The following is a 14,200-nucleotide window of genomic DNA, read 5'->3' on the forward strand; positions in this document are numbered from 1 at the left end:
TTTGACCTCATGAAGAGCACACAGTTCTCTTGTGCAAACTCTCTCTCTCTAAGTTTAACAGTCTGAATCATGTTTAACAGAAAAATTCAAAAGGAAGAGGTGAAAAGTATAAATTTATTACACACACGCAGAGATATAAAAAAAACAACAATGCTAAAAGCATGTTAAGGTTGTAAAATCAAGCACTCAAAAGATAGGAAATGTCAGAATTAGGGGTGTCCATGTAACCTTAGTTCAGCCTCCCTGTGCATATGCATGATGAGACGTTCTTTAATTATATGATCACATACTATATTTTCCACAGGACCACCTGCTTCATTCAGTGAACAGGATGGACAGAGCTCACTGATGGGTAACTCTCCAATATTTATTTTTATCCTCTTCGTTCTGTGTGGGTCTCCCGCCCCCACCCCCGCCACTTTATTTACTGCACAACAACCAAACCTTGCACTGAATACAGAATTCTTCATTTCCTCATTGGTTTTTCTGTGCTGCAGTCAATGAACTGGTGTTCACAGTACTCTGCTGAGGTGAAGTGAAGTGGTTATTATCTCCATTTCATGATGAAGTTGAAGAACAGAGATTAAAGCCAAAATTGTCATCTAATTTTGGGTGCTCAATTTTAGAAGCGTAGGGCTGGATCTTTCAGAGTACTCAGTATTTCACAGCACTTTACATGTTCAGAGCACAGCTCCCATTAACCTCAGTTCCAGCTATGAGTGCTCAGCAAGTTAGTAAATCAGAGCTCAAGCATCTCAAGTTGAGTACCCAGAAAATGAGGAACACCATGGCCACCTGTGAAAGTTTGGTTTAAGTGCCTTGCCCAGCATCACATTAGGAACTCTGTGGCAAAGGCAGGAATAGAATCCAGTTCTCCAAGGCAGTATTCAACTGCCTGAACCAGCAGATGCTACTTTCTGTTCCTGCAGTCCCCTGCCTCATTCACTACACACCTTCCAGCTTCTGTAACAAATGAGGTGAAGAATAGAATCTCCTCAATCTTAGCCTTTTTGTATAAATTATATAATACAGGACACTCTCATCAGCCTACCCAGAAGAGATCTCTTTATGTCTTGAATTTAAACTCCTTTGTGCAGTATTTTATATCTAATGCATTACTAATAAGGCAGATTTATATTCTATGCTGTTAAATTGGCACAGACCACCTGCAGTTTCTCAGTGTATCTGGGATGTTCTACTGTGCTGAATAATTTAGCATTTACATACGCTTTGCATTTTATAAGTATTCCTCAAATATGTCAATACAACCTGTTAGATTAGTAAGCGTTAAATTTCACCCATTTTACAGATGGAGAAACTGAGACATAGTGGAGGCCAAGTGACTTACCAAGAGCACTCAGAAAGTCAGTGTATGTCAGCACTACAATAAAACACCTGCAGCTGGTCCTTGTCTGCTTGCTCGGGATATGAGGCTATAAAATTACAGCATAGTCATTTGGGCTCAGGCTGGAGTCCTGATTCTGGGCTTACACGAGATCGAACAGCTACACTATAATTTTATAGCCTTGCAATCTGAGCCTCACAAGCCTGAGTCAGCTGACATGGGCCAGCCAGTGGTGTTTTATTGCAGTGTAGACCTATCCTCAGTGACAGGACCAGAATTAGAACTCAGTAATTTCTGAAATTCAGTCTCTTGCTCAGTCCACTAAACTATGCTGCAGAATGCAGCTTGTGTATTTTGCTTATGGTGAGGCTCTTAGGTACATGAAAGACAAATTAGATAGTTTCATTTACACCTGGATTGCATTAATCAGTATCAAAATGCTTTCCAAAACTGTCATGTGTTAGAAGAAATAGACAGCAAATGTTCCTACTGAGATTTGAAGCCATGAAACAATTTTTGTGCACTCATTTGTGTCCAATTTTGATCTTTTATGTTTTGATTGAAAATGTCTGTATTTTCCCTTGTGGCTTTTCTTTTTCTATTATTTTATTCTCCCTAATGTTCCTTCCCCCCCCCCGGCTCCCCCCCACTTCCCATTTTTACTCTTGTTCCATTATTCATTTCTGGTTTACTAGGTCCTGTTTTTTCCTCACTTGTATTATTATCTCCCAGAAATGGCAAGCACCAAATGTACTGTATTATATCCATGAAAATCTTTAATAAAAGAGTAGCTAAATAAAGTGAAGTGTATCTGTGTCCAAGATTTTGATTAGTTCCCCTCAAAACCAATTTTAAGCATGTATAAGGGCTACTTTAAACATGTCTCTGTGAATATGCAAATTTCCTCGCTCAAACTTACCATTCCTCTCTGAAATTTCACTGGCATATCAGATTTATGCAGAAGTCTTAGACCAGAGTCACCTCTCTTTCCATAGATACATAGGTAGATCGGACAGTCTGTTTCAGCTTGCTCCAAATGGCCAGTGTAAACATAAATGTGGTATCTCACAACTTGCAAAACCGAGAAAGGAAAACACAAGTTAGTTATTCATACAGAGAGATCACAATTCATGTGTGTTCAACCTTCAGTCACAATGAAGACACTACCACAAATCTGGCTTGCACACATTTGCAGAGATTATATTTTCAAGAACTAAATTTAAGTGTTTTTTGAGATTACTAACAATACCTTTATGAACATACTGCTTGTGGAATATAACTCAGATAACCTGAATCCAGTACACCTAAGTGTGTACTTCTGAAGTATACACGTACTTGGATAAATGGGTTTTCCTGCTTCCTCTACTGGGAGTTCACATATAATATCTCCATCTCCACGGCTTCTTGACAACCACTTGTTTGCTGGAAAGTTCAGAGTCCTCCTGCTCTTTACGTGTTGCAGTGTCACCTAGGGGAGAAGCAGTAGCAACAACCATGATGCAATGCAGTTTCTCCAGTTCTGCAGTGCCCAATACTTAAGAGAGACTTTTTTCTTCATTTTACATTTCTAATTTTGTTATTACTTTACCAATGTCCCTCCACCTGGAACTAAAAAGACAATCTTTAGAGAGAATCTTTATACTCACTCATTCATTCCTTGGTATCTCTGCTGTAACTGCCAACATCTATTATTTTGATCTGCTAAGAGTTCTCAAAATATGTCTTATTTTTGGCATGAGCAAACACATGAATTAAATTTTCCTTCTTACCTTACTAAACATCACTGGTTCTGATTTTTGTCCATGGATAAATTCCATGGAAAACTGCCTTCTGAACTGCAGAATGAAAACATTCTGAAAAATGAGCAGAGAGACTAGGTTTTTGGAAAGGGACATGGGTCTGTTACAGCACCTTTCCATTATAAATGGAAATGGGCTGAAACCAAATTTCTGAATCTAAATCCCTCTGAACTTTGGTGGAGAAAAGCATGTGTTTTCATAGATTCTAAGAAATCAGTTTGTTGAAATTGGTGGATCCAGATCCAAATTCTGTAGCTGGCTCCTGCTTCTATAATGGAACAAACCAAAACCCTGCATCCAAACACATTTACACATTCACCACTTCAAGATAGTTCAGGATCCAAATTTTGAGCTATTTGCTACTGAGCGCTATGGTAATAACTGTCTTATTTGTTGCTTCATGTTATTAGAGAAGATTTTTTTCCTTTCTTTCTTAGGGATGGTTATTATTGGCCTTCGATTATAGCAGTACATACTACAGTTTTCCCTTCCTCAACCTTCATTAGCAGCAGGCATTCACTGCCAAAACCATTCTCTCTCTCTCTACACTCTTGAGGCTGTTTAAAAGACGGTATTCTTAGAAAAAGCTTTATTATTAAAATTATGAAATTAGATATTTGCACTCAAATTCTAAACGCACATTTTAGAGGGGGAGAAAAGACTCCTTTAAGTTGCTTCCCCATTAAAGTGGACATGTATTTTACTTAAAATAATATTAATTTAAAAGAGAGTATTTGGGTTCCAACATGAAATACTTCTGCAGCAGTGATTTTCAATCGCTAATTGAATTTACAGGACAACCTCAAATAGTTATTGGCACACCTCCCCCTGCAGATTCAGAGCAACAACAAATGTTAGGTGCATTGACCAAAAAAAAACAACAACAACTTTCAAGCTAATTCGTTTCCTTAAGTGAAGGGAATTATTTGAAATCCCAGAGTTGCCCTATGAAGTTTGGACTAAAATATTAAAGAAATGTGCTGTAACCAACAGGTTGGGAAACAGATTTCCTGAAATCATTTGAGCAAACTGAAACATTTAAACTTCTATTCAGGTTTGATATTCCTAAACTTCAGGCCTCTGAGCTAATGTCAAAAATCTGCTATTGCCATGCAGTTCTGGTTTTAGGATTCAGGCCTTGTAAAATGAAATGACAGAATAGAAGGCAGGCATGTGTGTTTCCATACATGTAGGATAGGAGACAAAGCACAAGTACTTGGTCTGGAGTTCTGAAAGGAATATTACATGATAGGTCTGTGCTGGTATGAATTTATTCTACCAAGGTTTATTTTGCAAAATAGAGTGGAATAGAACATAAGAATGGGGCCTTACTGGGTCAGACCAAAGGTCCATCTAGCCCAGTATCCTGTCTTCTGACAGTGGCCAGTGCCAGTTGTCCCAGAGGGAATGAACAGAACAGGTAATCATCAAGTGATCCATCCCCTATCACTCATTCCCAGCTTCTGGCAAACAGAGGCTAGGGATACCATTCCTGCCCATCCTGGCTAATAGCTATTGATGGTATAATCACTGAATTATGTCACTTAGTAGCTCTGAAATATGTTTTGCCAAGCATGGATATTATTAGGTGCAAGTATATCACTGGGGTGTTTATAGCCAAACTTTGGTCTTTTCCCCCCATGAAACTGTCGATGGTGCAGCTGAAATTCTGTGACCTTTCACAGCCAATTTCTAGAGGTAATACAAGAGCAATCTACTGCAAACTGAAAAATACAGTTCCATTTTTTAGGATGCAAAATTTGACAGAGTATCAATACTTCAAAATTAGCACCTAGGTACCACAGTGATTGGCACATTAGAAAAAAAATGCTAACAAAGCCAAGTTTGCGGGAGTTTAAATGCAAAATTTTGGCTCTGGCCCATCCCATTTATAAACTTGACCATGATAATACATTTATGTAAATGCTTTGGTGGCATGTATTTTGGGATTACACAATCTGTCAGTAATTTCACCTTCTCTGAATGCCCTGGCTAACTGCAAAATTAGGTATTTTTCCCCCAGAGTCAAAAAATTTCTCCTTGGCCCTGGAAAGTAACTATTTACATACTCTAGGATGTACAGTATATACCATGATCAAAGGACTCTGTGGTTGCACATAAGTAGAAATGTGCCAAAAAAGTTGAACAAGAGGAAAAATCTCAAGTTTTGATTGTTATTGAAAATAAAACATTCCACCATGTTGCCTTGACATTCAGATTGGTCTTTCATTGCATTGCATGTCAGCTAGTCTTCAGATGTCTTATGCTACAGATTCATTTAACCCAGTGGTTTTCAACCTGGGGTCCATGGACCCATGGGGGTCTGCAGGCTCGGTCTAAGACTTCCAAAGGGGTCTAGATCTTTATTTGAAATGTTTTAGGGGTCCACAAATGAAAAAAGGTTGAAAAGCACTGATTTAACCAAAACAAATCAAGTTTGGGGATCAGTGATGAGCTGAGTGAATTACCCCAAACTATCACCACACCCCAGAAAATGCTTTGGGTCAACTTCCTTATAATTATTATTATAAATTATTAATTTATTTTCTAATGCATTTGGATACTTTAATGAATAATATAGGCCCATCTGGTGAGCACCAGGGATTAGGTTTATCCAGTCAAATTGGCGCAGCAGTAGTTTAATGGACAGAGCTCAGAGTGTGTTCTGTTCCTGACTCTGACACAGACTTGCCTACTGACCTTGGGAAAGTCTCTTAAACCACTTTCTGCCTCAGTTATCTCATCTGTAAAATGATACTTACTCTTCTCTATAAAGTGATTTGAGTTGAAAAGTGCTAAATAAGTATTAATTATTATTTTAATTATCACCCAACCTGTGCCATTCAGTTTTTACAAGATTTACTATAAAGTCACAAAGCAATGAATTAAAGCACTAATTATGCTGAAGAATGATCAGCAAATTAACCATAAAAATCTTACCTTTTCTAACTTCCATTCTGGGTGTTCATTTATTCCATCATGTCCTATCCTTATCTTATAGAATTCTCCAATATATTTTATTTCAACCTGAATTTAAACACAAAACAGCACATGTAAATAAGGATCAAGCATTGAAGCTCTATACTTCAGGCTTGCTTGGCTTGTGATGTGAAGGTTAGAGGCTGTTTAACCAAAGCTCCCATTGGAGAACTGACCCTGCAGTTGATTCAAGATTAGAAGGCAGCCTTACACAATTCTACTTGCCCACACATATTGCGTGCAAAGCTTCTTGACAATAAGAGTGGGCATGTGTATTTTGTGCCCAGGCTGCTATCTTTTCATGATAGTTTTGCAAAAAAACCCAACCCTCGAAATATTTCCTTTCCTGTGTCTCAGCTTATTGCAGGTGAAAGAAAAAACTAATGTACTTTTCACCATTTGTGCTGTTTACACTTTTTGCCATTCATTCAGCTTGGCTAACGAGGGCCACATTTTTTAAAAAATTAGTCCACGTGCACAACTGTCATTCTTTCCCAATTTCCCTGACAAAGTGAAGTACCTATGTGTACAAAGATAGGCATGCAACAATTCACGCATATTTTCAGGCAAACCTTGGACTGCCCCTTTTCAAAATCTGGCCCTGAAAATAGGCTATTCAGTTTCTCTTCTGCATAGGCGCTAATATAATTAGATGGATTCCACCTTAGCCCCAGTGGAACCAAGATACTGGCACAGAAAATTAGCAATATTTTTGAGATGGTTTCAACTCGCAGGTTGGGGAAAAAAATGGTTGGACAAAGCTGAACAGTGAGCGACACAAAAATAAATCTGTCCAGTAAAAGATAGATCAGAAATTACAGCTGAGCTGGAGGAGGGACGATTTACATCAGAGGTACATTCTGGAAAAGTAAAAGAGTGGCAGATTATAAAGTTGAATAACAATAGGCATGCCATCAAAAGTGAAAACTGAAACATGCTGGATCAATGTGAGATGCTAAAAAGCAAAAACAGATGAACTACTATACTTGGCCGTGGAAGAGGACACTGATGTAATTGGCATTATTAACATATAAGGGCGTGTCAAAAAAACTCAAGGGGATCTAGTAATACCCGGCTAGGTAGGACAGATTAGCTGGTAGAAGTGGGAGATTAGTACAATATCTAAAAGAGTCCATTGAATCTAAGAGCCTGATTCTCCTCTCACTTATACCAGCCTAAATCTGGATTGACTCCATCAAAGATAGCGGAGCAATCTTGGTGTAAAACTAACGTGACAAGGGAATCGGGCTAACAATTTCTGAGCAGACAGGACCATACAATAGAATCTGACTACAAATCCCAAATCACATGAATACAAATGTACCATCAACCTCCTGTTGAGGAAAAAGGTATTGAGTACACAGCGGTGAAGGAGATCAAAGAGAAACCTCAGGCCTCACTCTGGCATTGGGATCTCCTAGAGTGGAACCCTGCACATGCGCCAAGTCCCACTGACATATACACAGGCATCTGTTCAAGCAGATCCCAATGCAGGATTGGGTCTATAGCTAAAAAAAAAGACCCAGTGAGCAAGTTTAGTTACCTACATATAGACTGGCCATTTGTCACAATGAGAGAAGCAATTTTATGACACTTTAAACACTTGCTTCTTGGAACAGGTATGTAAGGGTATGTCTACACTACGGAATAAGGTCGAATTTATAGAAGTCGGTTTTTTAGAAATCGGTTTTATATATTCGAGTGTGTGTGTCCCCACAGAAAATGCTCTAAGTGCATTAAGTGCATTAACTCGGCGGAGCGCTTCCACAGTACCGAGGCTAGAGTCGACTTCCGGAGCGTTGCACTGTGGGTAGCTATCCCACAGTTCCCGCAGGTTCCGCTGCCCATTGGAATTCTGGGTTGAGATCCCAATGCCTGATGGGGCTAAAACATTGTCGCGGGTGGTTCTGGGTACATATCGTCAGGCCCCCGTTCCCTCCCTCCCTCCGTGAAAGCAAGGGCAGACAATCGTTTTGCGCCTTTTTTCCTGAGTTACCTGTGCAGATGCCATACCACGGCAAGCATGGAGCCCGCTCAGGTAACCATCACCATATGTCTCCTGGGTGCTGGCAGACGCGGTACAGCATTGCTACACAGTAGCAGCAACCCATTGCCTTCTGGCAGGAGACGGTGCAATACGACTGGTAGTCGTCCTCGTCGTGTCCGAGGTGCTCCTGGCCACGTCGGCTGGGAGCGCCTGGGCAGACATGGGCGCAGGGACTAAATTTGGAGTGACTTGACCAGGTCATTCTCTTTAGTCCTGCAGTCAGTCCTATTGAACCGTCTTATGGTGAGCAGGCAGGCGATACGGACTGCTAGCAGTCGTACTGTACCATCTTCTGCCAGGCAGGCAAGAGATGAGGATTGCTAGTAGTCGTATTGTACCATCTTCTGCCAGGCAGGCAAGAGATGAGGATTGCTAGCAGTCGTACTGTACCATCTTCTGCCGAGCAGCCATGAGATGTGGATGGCATGCAGTCCTTCTGCACCATCTGCTGCCAGCCAAAGATGTAAAAGATAGATGGAGTGGGTCAAAACAAGAAATAGACCAGATTTGTTTTGTACTCATTTGCCTCCTCCCCTGTCTAGGGGACTCATTCCTCTAGGTCACACTGCAGTCACTCACAGAGAAGGTGCAGCGAGGTAAATCTAGCCATGTATCAATCAGAGGCCAGGCTAACCTCCTTGTTCCAATAAGAATGATAACTTAGGTGCACCATTTCTTATTGGAACCCTCCGTGAAGTCCTGCCTGAAATACTCCTTGATGTAAAGACACCCCCTTTGTTGATTTTAGCTCCCTGAAGCCAACCCTGTAAGCCGTGTCGTCAGTCGCCCCTCCCTCCGTCAGAGCAACGGCAGACAATCGTTCCGCGCCTTTTTTCTGTGCGGACGCCATACCAAGGCAAGCATGGAGGCCGCTCAGCTCACTTTGGCAATTAGGAGCACATTAAACACCACACGCTTTATCCAGCAGTATATGCAGCACCGAAACCTGGCAAAGCGATACCGGGCGAGGAGGCGACGTCAGCGCGGTCACGTGAGTGATCAGGACATGGACACAGATTTCTCTGAAAGCATGGGCCCTGCCAATGCATGTATCATGGTGCTAATGGGGCAGGTTCATGCTGTGGAACGCCGATTCTGGGCTCAGGAAACAAGCACAGACTGGTGGGACCGCATAGTGTTGCAGGTCTGGGACAATTCCCAGTGGCTGCGAAACTTTTGCATGTGTAAGGGCACTTTCATGGAACTTTGTGACTTGCTTTCCCCTGCCCTGAGGCGCATGAATACCAAGATGAGAGCAGCCCTCACAGTTGAGAAGCGAGTGGCGATAGCCCTGTGGAAGCTTGCAACGCCAGACAGCTACCGGTCAGTTGGGAATCAATTTGGAGTGGGCAAATCTACTGTGGGGGCTGCTGTGATGCAAGTAGCCCACGCAATCAAAGATCTGCTGATATCAAGGGTAGTGACCCTGGGAAATGTGCAGGTCATAGTGGATGGCTTTGCTGCAATGGGATTCCATAGATGGAACCCATATCCCTCTCTTGGCACCGGAGCACCAAGCCGCCAAGTACATAAACCGCAAGGGGTACTTTTCAATAGTGCTGCAAGCTCTGGTGGATCACAAGGGACGTTTCACCAACATCAACGTGGGATGGCCGGGAAAGGTGCATGATGCTCGCATCTTCAGGAACTCTGGTCTGTTTCAAAAGCTGCAGGAAGGAACTTTATTCCCAGACCAGAAAATAACTGTTGGGGATGTTGAAATGCCTATATGTATCCTTGGGGACCCAGCCTACCGCTTAATGCCATGGCTCATGAAGCCGTACACAGGCACCCTCGACAATAGTCAGGAGCTGTTCAACTACAGGCTGAGCAAGTGCAGAATGGTGGTAGAATGTGCATTTGGACGTTTAAAGGTGCGCTGGTGCAGTTTACTGACTCGCTTAGACCTCAGCGAAACCAATATTCCCACTGTTATTACTGCTTGCTGTGTGCTCCACAATATCTGTGAGAGTAAGGGGGAGACGTTTATGGCGGGGTGGGAGGTTGAGGCAAATCGCCTGGCTGCTGGTTACGCGCAGCCAGACACCAGGGCGGTTAGAAGAGCACAGGAGGGCGCGGTACGCATCAGAGAAGCTTTGAAAACCAGTTTCATGACTGGCCAGGCTACGGTGTGAAAGTTCTGTTTGTTTCTCCTTGATGAAACCCCCCGCCCCTTGGTTCACTCTACTTCCCTGTAAGCTAACCACCCGCCCCTCCTCCCTTCAATCACCGCTTGCAGAGGCAATAAAGTCATTGTTGCTTCACATTCATGCATTCTTTATTCATTCATCACACAAATAAGGGGATGACTACCAAGGTAGCCCAGGAGGGGTGGTGGAGGAGGGAAGGAAAATGCCACACAGCACTTTAAGCACAGCACTTTAAAAGTTTACAACTTTAAAATTTATTGAATGACAGCCTTCTTTTTTTTGGGCAATCCTCTGTGGTGGAGTGGCTGGTTGGCCGGAGGCCCCCCCACCGCATTCTTGGGCGTCTGGGTGTGGAGGCTATGGAACTTGGGGAGGAGGACGGTTGGTTACAGAGGGGCTGCAGTGGCAGTCTGTGCTCCAGCTGCCTTTGCTGCAGCTCAACCATACACTGGAGCATACTGGTTTGGTCCTGCAGCAGCCTCAGCATTGAATCCTGCCTCCTCTCATCACGCTGCCGCCACATTTGAGCTTCAGTCCTGTCTTCAGCCCGCCACTTACTCTCTTCAGCCCGCCACTTACTCTCTTCAGCCCGCCACCTCTCCTCCCGATCATTTTGTGCTTTCCTGCACTCTGACATTATTTGCCTCCACGCATTCGTCTGTGCTCTGTCAGTGTGGGAGGACAGCATGAGCTCGGAGAACATTTCATCGCGAGTGTGTTTTTTTTTCTTTCTAAGCTTCACTAGCCTCTGGGAAGGAGAAGATCCTGTGATCATTGAAACACATGCAGCTGGTGGAGAAAAAAAAAGGGACAGCGGTATTTAAAAAGACACATTTTATAAAACAGTGGCTACACTCTTTCAGGGTAAACCTTGCTGTTAACATTACATACATAGCACATGTGCTTTCGTTACAAGGTCGCATTTTGCCTCCCCCCACCGCGTGACTACCCCCTCATCCCTCCCCCCTCCCTGTGGCTAACAGCGGGGAACATTTCTGTTTAGCCACAGGCAAACAGCCCAGCAGGAATGGGCTCCTCTGAGTGTCCCCTGAAGAAAAGCACTCTATTTCAACCAGGTGACCATGAATTATATCTCACTCTCCTGAGGATAACACAGAGAGATAAAGAACGGATGTTGTTTGAATGCCAGCAAACATACACTGCAATGCTTTGTTCTACAATGATTCCCGAGTACGTGTTACTGGCTTGGAGTGGTAAGTGTCCTACCATGAAGGACGCAATAAGGCTGCCCTCCCCAGAAACCTTTTGCAAAGGCTTTAGGACTACATCTAGGAGAACCGCGAATGCCAGGGCAAAGTAATCCTTTCACATGCTTGCTTTTAAACCATGCATAGTATTTTAAAAGGTACACTCACCAGAGGTCCCTTCTCCGCCTGCCGGGTCCAGGAGGCAGCCTTGGGTGGGTTCAGAGGGTACTGGCTCCAGGTTCAGGGTGAGAAACAGTTCCTGGCTGTCAGGAAAACCAGTTTCTCTGCTTGCTTGCTGTGAGCTATCCACAACTTCATCATCATCTTCTTCGTCCCCAAAACCTGCTTCCGTATTGCCTCCATCTCCATTGAAGGAGTCAAACAACACGGCTGGGGTAGTGGTGGCTGAACCCCCTAAAATGGCATGCAGCTCATCATAGAAGCGGCATGTTTGGGGCTCTGACCCGGAGCGGCAGTTCGCCTCTCTGGTTTTCTGGTAGGCTTGCCTCAGCTCCTTCAGTTTCACGCGGCACTGCTTCGGGTCCCTGTTATGGCCTCTGTCCTTCATGCCCTGGGAGATTTTGAAAAAGGTTTTGGCATTTCGAAAACTGGAACGGAGTTCTGATAGCACGGATTCCTCTCCCCAAACAGCGATCAGATCCCGTACCTCCCGTTCGGTCCATGCTGGAGCTCTTTTGCGATTCTGGGACTCCATCATGGTCACCTCTGCTGATGAGCTCTGCATGGTCACCTGCAGCTTGCCACGCTGGCCAAACAGGAAATGAGATTCAAAAGTTCGCGGTTCTTTTCCTGTCTACCTGGCCAGTGCATCTGAGTTGAGAGTGCTGTCCAGAGCGGTCACAATGGAGCACTCTGGGATAGCTCCCGGAGGCCAATACCATCGAATTGTGTCCACAGTACCCCAAATTCGAGCCGGCAACTAGTGGAGCGCTAATCCACTTGTCAGGGGTGGAGTAAGGAAATCGATTTTAAGAGCCCTTTAAGTCGAAATAAAGGGCTTCATTGTGTGGACGGGTGCAGGTTTACATCGATTTAACACTGCTAAATTCGACCTAAAGTCCTAGTGTAGACCAGGGCTTAGGGCTAAGTAATACACATGGGGTTGGTTCAAGGAGCAACTGTAGTTAGGCCACTAAATAACAGTGACCTCAATACAATTAAATTCAGCATCCTTGAGGGGAATCTTAATCCCTCAATGTTGGCAGTCTCCTTTTAACTCAGGTCAGAAAATAAACAGTAGAGATGCTAGTGTAAGTATATGAATTTGCTGGACCTTCTGAATCCTAGATCTAGGATTGGAACAGACAAGGCATGGAATGGAGAATCCCCTTTCTCTTCTGGAATATACCAGCGAATCAAAGCGCAGTCAACACTTAGACCTGGGAGTACTTTCCTAAGGTACACTTAGACCTGGGAGTACTTTCCAGAAATTACTGCCATTTTGCGGAGTTGTTTTGACAAATATTCAGAGCATCTGTCCAGTTCGTGAATATGAAAATGTAAACCATGCAGCAAAATAACATCTCTCAGGATGTATTAGAGCAACACGGTTAAAAAATGACAGGTTTTCTAACATAAAACCTAGTATTAGTCATAAAATTGTATGGAGGATACAAAAAGCCCAAATAATCCAGCTCCAAAAAATGGCATAGAGAGATCTGTAAACTGTTAGAAGTCACTGATGTATTCTTATCTTTTTGATTGAATACAGTTTGTATTTCACTTGCACCTTTACTTTGTAAAGCATTTTGTTGCACCGTTAAGTATAAAGGATACTCTTATAGCCCAACTCTATCCCATTTTTCAGGTTGTTTTGATGCTGAACTGTTATCATTATTTAAATTGAATACAAATCATTTCACATCCTATACATTGTAGTACAAGTAGAGGTTCTCAGGCACTTGAAAGGCAGATTTACTGTCAGATTATTTCTCAGTGAGTGTTCTTCTGACTAAAAGGCTTATGGCAGCATCCTCTGTCATATTCTCCTTTTTCCTAGCCCAGCTCACTGCTGGTTCAAATCCCAAGGAGCTGTTTACATTGTTTTAAATAGCTTTCTTTTTACTCTTTCTGTTAAAAATCCCTATTCATATATTATCCACCTACTCTCTATTTCCATTAATAAAAATAAAGTTTCCTTTTCTCCCCTCACAGCTTAATATTTCTCCAACTCTTATTTCTAGGCCCAGCGGCCTTTATAAGAACATTGTACTGCTCCCCAGAACACTTTGCCTGGCCAATACAAAGAATGTTTAAGAAAATAATGACAGTTTTCAGAGTAGCAGCCATGTTAGTCTGTATTCGCAAAAAGAAAAGGAGTACTTGTGGCACCTTAGAGACTAACCAATTTATTGAGCATAAGCTTTCGTGAGCTACAGCTCACTTCATCGGATGCATTCAGTGGAAAACATAGTGGGGAGATTTATATACACAGAGAACATGAAAGAATGGGTGTTACCATACACACTGTAATGAGAATGATCACTTAAGGTGAGCCAATACCAGCAGAAGAGTGGGGGGGGGAACCTTTTGTAGTGATAATAAAGATGGGCCATTTCCAGCAGTTGACCCTCAAATAAATTTGTTAGTCTCTAAGGTGCCACAAGTACTCCTTTTCTTTTTAAGAAAATAATGTTAACTCATATTTCTGT

At 42.8% G+C, this 14,200-nt stretch overlaps 1 protein-coding gene across 1 annotated transcript in view; it reads right to left on the reverse strand.

Annotated features, from left to right (window-relative positions):
* RP1 (RP1 axonemal microtubule associated) overlaps positions 1 to 14,200 on the reverse strand; it is a 291,326-nt gene that overhangs the window by 194,004 nt on the left and 83,122 nt on the right. The window contains exons 18-20 of the mRNA XM_077809001.1: positions 6,085 to 6,171; positions 2,681 to 2,813; positions 2,265 to 2,416 (exon numbers count right to left, since the gene is read on the reverse strand). Coding sequence (XP_077665127.1) covers positions 2,265 to 2,416; positions 2,681 to 2,813; positions 6,085 to 6,171 — 372 coding nt within the window. The remainder of the gene's footprint in view (positions 1 to 2,264; positions 2,417 to 2,680; positions 2,814 to 6,084; positions 6,172 to 14,200) is intronic.

Source organism: Eretmochelys imbricata, chromosome 2 (assembly GCF_965152235.1).
Source record: "Eretmochelys imbricata isolate rEreImb1 chromosome 2, rEreImb1.hap1, whole genome shotgun sequence".
NCBI lineage: Eukaryota > Metazoa > Chordata > Testudines > Cheloniidae > Eretmochelys > Eretmochelys imbricata.